The sequence below is a fragment of the Vitis riparia genome, chromosome 18, assembly GCF_004353265.1.
Source record: "Vitis riparia cultivar Riparia Gloire de Montpellier isolate 1030 chromosome 18, EGFV_Vit.rip_1.0, whole genome shotgun sequence".
Classification (NCBI taxonomy): Eukaryota; Viridiplantae; Streptophyta; class Magnoliopsida; order Vitales; family Vitaceae; genus Vitis; species Vitis riparia.
In genome coordinates this window covers 38319573-38329217 of record NC_048448.1, presented here as the reverse complement: position 1 = coordinate 38329217, position 9645 = coordinate 38319573, and the positions used below count along the sequence as shown (strand labels likewise).

Sequence of the window (9645 nt, the reverse complement as noted above, 5' to 3'; positions counted from 1 at the left end):
AGTTGATCCAATAGCTCAGTTTTCTAAGCCTGTGGCGTCTCACATGAACAGAGATCATGCAGGAGATATTAAGCTGACTGCGCAACACGTGACATCTATTATGGGTTTCGGGCATGAATCCTGAACCAGGTATTGCAAAACAGAACGCTCTATCCGATGATGGTGCGCCAGTTGATGGGGATCCATGGCCAGATGAACTTCGGTGGGTCCGCGATTTAGTAGGCTCAGAATCAGCAGCAGTTGGGGGGTGGTGATGCTGGTAGCGGCGGCAGCGAAGATGGGGAGGCCTCGAGCAGGTTCTCTGTCAGAGGTCGCGGAGGTGTTTCGGCGCTGAAGAGAACGCGTCAGAATGCAGATCTTGATCTCGATTCCGATTATGACATTGGTTGCTGCTCTTGGCAACACAACCACAAAGCTTCGAGAACAGCGTACGACGAAGAAGATACTTCTTTGAGCTCCCAAAGGCCATGTTACGAACGGCAACCTACAGCCGATTGCTAAAGCTTGAAGACCAAGACAAAACAGACTCAACATTGTTGATGGCGAAATTCTCATGCTACAGTAATTGTCAACAGCAACAGAATCTCGGTCAACGCATAGTAGTAATTTTTCATTCCTCCTGCAAAAAGATGTCCGGATAGGATGTCCGGGCACACCCTCCGATGGTTTTGTTAGCCATGGCTCAAAAGATCAAGCTATCAGGTTGTTTCAGGGATAGTCAGCCTTACCTCCCTCTTTGTGTGAAGGCCCTTTTATATAGTGTCAGAAAGTATGGCACCGCCTTGCTAGCGGGTCCCATTGTCATGATTGCGGCTCATAGGGAGGCTAAACAATCATGAAATTTCTGATGTCAAGTGGGGGCTGTCAGGAAGGTATTTAGGCGGTGGACGTCGCCGCAATTTATTACTTTTAAATATCGGGGATGAGTCAGGAAACCTGAGAAGACTTGGGAATGTCTTGTCGAACGTATCTTGCATTAATGATGAGTGACAGTTCAGGAGACTTGGTCGTCAGTATTGTCAGAGTTATCTTCTTGATTGCGGGCGGAAGTGGATCCGGCGAATCGCGAATGTCTGACGAGCTAAGCTGCCTGGGTATGTTGTCACTAGAGTAGCCGGACATGTCTGTCCGGAGAAGTTGAATCGTCCTCCTTTCTCATCCGGCGGAAGGCGCCAGATGTGAAATATCCGGAGAAGGTGGAACGTCGATCGAATCCGGATATGAGATATCCAGCTGAGGTGGAATGTCGGCCGGATATAATGGCGGCTGTGAGTCATCCTGGTGGAATGAGTGATGATTCCTGTCTGGGTGGAATTAGCTGTGCCATGCGTCGCAAGGGGAACCGTCCGCGTGTCTAAGGGAGAGGGAGCCGCGTGGCACTTTTTAGTGAGGATCCCACAATACCCCCTTTTATATCGCCTGTCTGGCTTGGTCAGAAACGGCGGGATAAAAATGTTACCTTTACATAGTTTCTCTTTCATATGGATAGCAGTGGTACGTGGTGCTTTCTCATTGCGGGAGCCAGTGAGGTGCGCCGTCTTTGAAAACTGTGCCAGGTGGTGTGTCGTTTCGGAATTTGGCGCAATTAAGTTTCCTATCGTTTAGGGGATTTCTCAGGGCTTTGTTCTTATAAGTAAGGGCCCAGGGCCCTTTGTTGATACTTTTCATTCTTCTTCCAGCCTCCCAAGTGCTTCCAAAAACTCTTCAGAAAAAGTTCGAAGGCGTGGCGACTGGTCTTCAACTTTTCTCAGAAATTTTTGCAAGGTTTGTCATTTCTCTCTTCCTTTCTCTCTCACTTTGCTGCTTGCGATGTTGTTTGTTTGCCCTTGAGATGATGGATTGGGTTGGTAGAAGTGAATGATACAGGTAGTTTTTGTTAGAGTTCGAGCCTTGAAGAGGCCAGGATGTGTTGGGGACTGATAAGGGGTTTCTGATGTATTTTGAGGGTTTTCATAGGTTTCTTTGAATGTGAGGTTGCTGAGAGAAGGGTTTTTTCTGGCGGGTCTGTGTTGGTTTGTAGGGTTTTTTCGGGGAGTTTTGATTGTGTTTTGGGCGTGTTTAGGGTTTCTGTTGCCCCCCTGCGCCTTTTGTGGGCCATCGATTCTTTGTTGGGGTAGAGTCAAGGGTTCGGATGGATATGTTGGTGATGTTAGGTTTTTTGGGCGTTTTTGCCGTTAGGGTTGTGGGGCCGAGTCCTTGTTTTTTACTGTTGGCATTCTTCCATGTAGGTTCCGTTTCAGCCCCAGCCTAAAAAATGTTTGCTAACAAGGAAGCTACTTCGTCTAGCTCGTTCGGACAAAGCGGCAAAGATGCGTCCGGAGATGTTCACGCGGAGAAATCATTGGACAAACTGAATGTGAGAGAGTTTCGTGAACGCTTCTGCATTCCAAATGGAGTGTCCGTTCAGCTTGTGGACAGAGAGGTTGAGTCGACTGAGAAATCTGAGGACAACGCTGTCTTCTTCACCAATGAGCAATTCAATGCTGGGCTCCGGTTCCCCCTTCCGTCGTTGTTCAAGGAGTTTATCCAATTCACCCAGATTCCCCCCGCTTACATCCATCCCAACATGGTCCGGGTGCTGATGGGGTGCAACATTTTGAGCATGCTATTCAACCTGGACCTTTCACTACTTGAGGTTCTCTTCATCTACTCCATTAAGAAGGGGAAGAATGACATCTTCAGCTTTGTCGCCAACCTTCCATCCCTTCAGTTGATGACCAGCCTTCCTGACTCAACCAAGGGGGCCGCGAAAGGACACGTGCTAGTCAAGGGCCTATGGGCGGGTTTGGCGATGCATCCGGACAGGCAGTTCGCTCCCAACCATTCATTGAAGACCCCAGGTATGAATAAGTTGCTCCCTGTCCTCCTGCGGTTGCGAGTTGAGTCAACACTATTAGATGGCTGACATGCTTTGTTCTCTTGGGTGCAGGCAAGGAAAAAATGGGAAAGTTGGTAGAGTGGGTGGAAAAAGCTTCGTTCGACCAGTTGAACATACTTTTCGAGATTACGGCGGACGAGAGGAGTTGTGAAATGCTTCTCTCTGCGCAGAATCTCCGCTCGGTTACCCAAGAGCCCCAGCCGTACGTCCTCAACATACTCTCGAGGCAGCTACCCAATAATGTGGTGGTCGGAGAACACTTTGTTCTCAAGGACCTCTCATTCTACGCGGAGGTGCGAAAGGCAGACGCCTAGGCACGCAAAGCAGTTCTCAATGAACGGGAGGAGAAAAGGCAAGAAGGAACGTTGCGGAAGGCTCCTGGTGATAAACGTCCCGCGCCCTCTCCCCCTGCTAGCGTCCTAGTGAAAAAGAAGAAGAAGGTTCTTGAAAAGGGAAAAGAAATAAAACTTCCAACTCCCCCAAAGGAAGTGGTAATACAACCTCCAGCTCCAGCTTTCGTAAAGGGAATAATAATAAGAACGCCAGTTCCCTTCGGCTTGCCCTCTGTTTCAAGCGGCTCCGGACGTCTCGCGTGTCTAAACGGATCGGGGCCTTCAATTCCAGCGGCTGAACAGCTGGCTCTTCCGGCTGAGGAAGCAACCTCAGTGTATCAGCCCGGCTCTCCTCGTCCGGACGCGGATGTATCTGGGGTCTCTTGCGCTGAAACTTTGCCTCCAATGGAAGAAACAGGGGCTGAAAAGCAGGGTTTGCCCCCTTGTGAGCCAAACTCCCTTGCCCTTGTACTGGTGAAGGGGCCAGCTACAAGGAGGTCTCGTCCGGCTCGCGACTTGAAGTATGGCCTCATCGGGCGGCTTTAGGATCATCTTATGGAAACCATCGAAGTCAGCTGCTCATCCGCCCAGGAGGATCATCCGGAGAGGAGTGAGACGGAGATGGTAGAAGAGAACCCAATCGACCCAGTGCTAGTCCCGGATGGGGGTTCTCTCGAAGAGATCCAACCGACCGTGAATGATGGGGGCCTGGATCCAGGGGAGGTGTCACGCCCTATCGCCTCGTCAGGGGGAAGTCCAGTTGATGATGCGGCTTGTATCTCTGCTAGCCCTTTCAGCTATGCGGAGCTGGGAGAGATGCTGAAATGGATTCCACCCGGCTCAGATGTTGTTGTGCCTTCAGCAAAAATGTTTGAAGCAGCGGAAATGGTATAGTTTACTTCTTGATTTTTGTTGCCATACTGATGTGTTTGTCACATGGGTTGTAATTTGCACTTCTTGTTTGTGGGTATTTCTGCAACTGGTGAGCGGTATTCGCGGCATGGCTCAACAACGCGATCTTTTTTCGGACCTGCTGCGAACTGCCGATTATATGAAGGCCTTCATCTCCCAGCGCATGAACAGTGAAGAGGAACTGCACTTGAGATTGGAGCGGGCCGAAGCTAGCTTATTCGCTACCCGGAAAGCCTCTGAAGAGAGTGCCGAAGCTTTGAAGAAGTCCCAGGAGGACAACGAGGCTCTTCGGATAGAGTTAGCTGAGGCGAAGAGTCGGGAGGAATCTATAGAAGCCCGCCTGAACGAGGTGGTGGACGAGATGGCCCAGCTGAGGGTGGAGGTGAGACAACTCCGGACAGAGGTGTCAATTGAGAAAAAGCAGAGAGAGGATTTGCAGTCGCGCTTATCAGCACAAAAAGAAGAGTTGGAGGCTGAGTTTGCTGCGCAAAGGGAGGAACTTGAGACGGATTACCAGAAGTAGGTAGACTAGATGTACTTCTTCGGCTATCGTTGTTGCATGAAGAAGCATGGTATCAAACGGGACATTCCTTCGATTCCCCCGGGTGAGGAGGAAAAGCTGCGCGGCAAGCCTTCTCAATGATAGCTTTTCTTTTTGTAATTTTTACTGCGATTCCTTCCTGTATTTGTAGTCCGGAGAGTCTCTTTGTATACAATTCTTACAAGTATTAATAAAACATACTCATTGAGTTTGTGCTTCTATCTTTCTTTCATTGGTAGTATTGCTTCAGATTGGCTGCATTCCAAGGGCGGAGTAGAGGGGTTCCACTTAAGGTTTGCAAATGGTATGATCCATTTTCGTTAGCTTTTGACACCATATAAGGACCTTCCCAATTGGCCTGAAATTTTCCGGCTCCTTTCTCAGCCGTGTCTTCAAAAACTTTTCTAAACACCAATGACCCTTCCTTGAAAATTCGAGGTCGCACCTTCCTGTTGTAGTATGCAGCTGCCTTTTGTTGATATGCGGCCATCCGGATGGATGCTGCCTCTCTAGCCTCATCCGCCCAATCCAAGTGCCTTGCAAGCTCGTCGTCTTCATTTCTTTGACCTTGGACGGCAGTCCGGGCTGTAGGCATACCCACTTCAGTTGGGATGACGGCGTCTGTTCCGTATGCAAGGGCAAACAGGGTATTTCCTGTCGGCCTTCCAGGTATAGTTCGATAAGCCCATAGGACGGCGGGTAGCTCTTCTACCCACTTTCCTTTGGCTTTTTCCAACCTTTTTTTCAACGCATTTAATAAGGTTTTATTGGTTGCTTTCGCTTAACCGTTGCTCTGAGGGTACCACGGCGTGGAATACAGATTTTTGATGTTAAGTTCCGCGCAAAAACCTTTAAAGGCAGAGCTATCAAACTGAGGGCCGTTGTCGGTTACGATTGCCTGAGGGATTCCAAATCGACACACTATATTTTTCCAGACGAACCTTTTGACATCCTTGTCCTTGATGCTTGCGTAGGCTTCAGCTTCTACCCACTTGCTGAAATAATCGGTAGCAACGAGCAGAAACTTCTTCTGAGCGGCTGCAGTGGGAAAGGGTCCCACGATATCCATCCCCCATTGTGTGAAAGGCCAGGGGCTTGTTACTGAGTTTAACGTCTTAGCGGGCATATGCGGGATTGGCGCGTGTCTTTGGAATTTGTCGCATTTCCTAACATGGATCACTGCGTCCTGCCTCATTGTAGGCCAATAATATCCTTGCGAATGCGCCCGGTGCGCTAGGGTTCTGCCCCCTGAGTGGTTGCCGCAAACACCTTCATGAAGTTCGGATAGAACATATTGGATTTCCGGTTGGATCAAGCATCTGAGGTACGGACCTCCGAAGGATCGCTTGTAGAGATCACCTCCGATCAGGGTAAAGCGGGATGCTTGTACCCGAATTTTGTGGGCGTGCTTGGGATTGTCAGGCAGTGCTCCCGTTTGTAGATAGATTCTGATGTCGATCGCCCAATCATCTATCTTTGGGCTTACATTGCAAATGTGTGATTTAGCAATGGTGGGAGTGGCTTGAACGTATACCGGTAGCATTATTGACTCTTTCACGGGAAATGATGCAGCTATTCCTACCAAAGCGTCGGCCTGCACATTATCTCTCCTTGGGATTTTCTCAATGATCCATTCTTCTAGCCGGTTGAGTGATTCTTGTACTTTCAATGAGTATTTGGCCATGCGCTTGTACTCTTTTAGTATTTGCCCCACGACGAGCTGGGAGTCGCTGTGGATTTTGACTTTTAAGGCGTTCAAAGTGGTTGCAAGGTTCAATCCGGATAGGATGACATCATATTCAGCTTTATTGTTTGAGGCGGGAAAATCCAGACGGATGGATTGCCCCAGCCGTTCTCCGGTTGGCGCTCTGAGGAGGAGTCTGACTCCTGATCCGGACGAGCGGGAGGCCCCATCAACATGCAGAGACCACCAATCATCCGGAGTCGATTCTTTGTCCGCCGTGTTGGGACGTCATTTGTTTTTATTTTTGGCTCTGGCCAGCCATACCACCGAACTGTGCCAGACGGGGGCATCACAACCGGAATGGGCCAGGACCAGAGTGGCCTCCGTGTATGTAGTTGATTACTGCCCTAACAGGAGCCGCTGGGGCGCGTGGGCCTCGACCATGGGAAGATCCTTCACCTTTAGGCACTATTCGGACGTGCTGCTTCAAGTGTCTCGCCTTTAAGAGATCCTCCACCATGTAATAAAGGTTTCTACACGTTTCAGTGGTGTGCCCATGATCTTTATGGTAATCACATCTTTTGTTGCGATTCCTTTCTGAGGGGTTCGGTCTTAATGGTTCTGGCCATTTGAAGCCGGGCAGATCGCGGATTATAGGAAGCAGTTTTTCGTACGATATGGTGAGAGGTGTCCGAATGAGTGGCGGGCGTCGATCATCTTGCCCCCTATTGGATGACCCGGGATGGTTGGGTGCTTTGAAGCTTCTGGTGGCTTCGCTTCTCGCGGCTTGGCCAGCTACCAGGACCTGTTGTGTAGCGGCTCGGACGTCATCCTCTAGCATAGAGTATTTACTCGCATGCCGAAATAAATCGTCCATGGATGTAGGAGGTTTTTTGGCGAGGAACTCGAAGAAGGGGGTCCCTGGGCATATGCTCCGTTTGAAAATTTGGAGGATTGCATCCATGCTGTACGATTCGACTTGTAGGACAGCTTGTCCGAAACGCTTCACGAATTCTCTCAGAGTTTCATTTCCTTGTATTTTGATGATCTGCAAGGTGCTGATATTTTGCTTATGCCTGACTGAGCATAAGTACTGTCCCACGAAGACCTCGGACAGACCCTGAAAATTGTCAATCGAGTTCGCGAGCAGTTGGTGAAACCACGAAAGAGCGTGGCCTTGTAGGCTGGCTGGGAAAACTTTGCATAACAGCATATCATTCCCTATGTCAAGAGTCATGAGCTGCCGATAATGCATTAGGTGATCAAAGGGATTGCTGGATCCATCATAAGTGGAGAATTTCGGGACGATGAACCCTCGCGGGGGTTCATATTTAATGATACGAGAGCTGAAAGGCGTGGAGAGCATGTCGTTTAGACGCCTGCTGATAGAGCCCGGAGGGGCTGTGTGCGAGGGATCTTTACCACCTCGCGCCACTGGGGGGCGGGCGGCATGTCCCTATAAAGTAGGCGAGCTCAAGGGCTCAGAGTGTGCACCCAATGATATGGTGGCATGAGGCCTGTTTTTGTAGGGTGTTTGGGGTCCCAGACGCGCGTACATGGCATCAGATATTTGGGGCCTTTTCTCACATCGTAGTTTGGATGAGACTCGAGTGGAGCCTGAGCTTTCGTCTCGTTGGACACGGTGGGCGTGCACCGGGGTTTCAATAGGCCATGCTTCATGCGCCTCGAGGGTTGGGCTCGCCTCTCGGGGGAATGGAGCTTCCTGGCTGTGACAGGGGTCCTGCCTCCACTAATAGTGCTGAGGTTGGGGAGAGCTTCGGATCCTCAAGACACTGTTTTCTTCCCTGAGTTTCTTTGTTTCTTGGAGCAGAATTTGCATTTGTCGTTCGTGCTCTCGCTGTCGTCTTTCCATGGTGTCCCGCCACTCGAAGTGACTTTCGACACCTCTGGCTGAAGCACAACTCCTTGAGGGTGAAGTCATCTTTACAGTTGGAAGGTATAGGATTTACTGAGAAGAAAAGACGGTTCCCACAGACGGCGCCAGTGTTGATGGCGAAATTCTTATGCTACAGTAATTGTCAACAACAACAGAATCTCGGTCAACGCATAGTAGTAATTCCTCCTTCCTCCTGCAAAAAGATGTCCGGACAGGATGTCCGGGCACACCCTCCGATGGTTTTGTTAGCCATGGCTCAAGAGATCAAGCTATCAGGTTGTTTCAGGGATAGTCAGCCTTACCTCCCTCTTTGTGTGAAGGCCCTTTTATATAGTGTCAGAAAGTATGGCACCGCCTTGCTAACGGGTCCCATTGTCATGATTGCGGCTCATAGGGAGGCTAAACAATCATGACATTTCTTATGTCAAGTGGGGGCTGTCAGGAAGGTATTTAGGCGGTGGACGTCGCCGCAATTTATGACTTTTAAATATCGGGGATGTCTTAGGAAACCTGAAAAGACTTGGGAATGTCTTGTCGAACGTATCTTGCATTAATGATGAGTGACAGTTCAGGAGACTTGGTCGTCAGTATTGTTAGAGTTATCTTCTTGATTGCGGGCGGAAGTGGATCCGGCGAATCGCGAATGTCTGACGAGCTAAGCTGCTTGGGTATGCTGTCACTAGAGTAGCCGGACATGTCTGTCTGGAGAAGTTGAATCGTCCTCCTTTCCCATCCGGCGGAAGGCGCCGGATGTGAAATATCCAAAGAAGGTGGAACGTCGACCGAATCCGGATATGAGATATCCGGCTGAGGTGGAATGTCGGCCGGATATAATGGCGGCTGTGAGTCATCCGGGTGGAATGAGCGATGATTCCCGTCCGGGTGGAATTAGCTGTGCCATGCGTAGCAAGGGGAACCGTCCGCGTGTCTAAGGGAGAGGGAGCCGCGTGGCACTTTTTAGTGAGGATCCCACAAACATCGACGACGATCATAGGCTCGATCAAGAGGTTCCAAAAGAGCATCACCTCCTGTGACGACGCGCCGGCCATGATTCTCGGAATCTGCAAGTTGAGCAAACATCCCTGGCCCTCATTCCTACCAGGCCATGCATGGCCACCTTTAGTATGGGCCACCTTTGAGCCACGTGTCCCCCTCCCTCTGTTTCATTCTTGTTTGGTTTTTACAAATAATCTCTCACACTCCTATTTCTCAAATCTTTTTCAAATTCTAGCTTTTAAATAGTTTTCCAATTTCTAAACCCTTCAAATAATTTTAGTTTTTTTTCAGATTCTCATCCTTATAGTTTTAGGTTCCAAAAATCACATTTTTTTTTAATAAAAGTTGCTGCCACTTCCCATTCGGCAAGCAATCTTTACATTTTCTTAGTTTTTAAAACGTTTT

General features: G+C 49.4%; 1 protein-coding gene across 1 annotated transcript; it reads right to left on the bottom strand.

Annotated features, from left to right (window-relative positions):
* Positions 1-6696: 6696 nt before the first annotated feature.
* Positions 6697-8027, bottom strand: LOC117905845. The gene is made up of 2 exons (XM_034818705.1): positions 7935-8027; positions 6697-7803 (listed from the first exon to the last, which is right to left on the bottom strand). The coding sequence occupies exons 1-2, from the start codon at positions 8025-8027 to the stop codon at positions 6697-6699; spliced, it is 1200 nt and encodes a 399-aa protein (XP_034674596.1).
* Positions 8028-9645: the final 1618 nt, after the last annotated feature.

What these genes read in the sequence shown, in the direction of transcription:
- LOC117905845 (XM_034818705.1), bottom strand. Translation starts at nt 8,027, where the DNA reads ATGAAGCATGGCCTATTGAAACCCCGGTGCACGCCCACCGTGTCCAAC. An exon ending in AGTCTCATCCAAACTACGAT is followed by an intron (nt 7,804 to 7,934) that starts GTGAGAAAAGGC and finishes CCTACTTTATAG; the next exon opens with GGACATGCCGCCCGCCCCCC.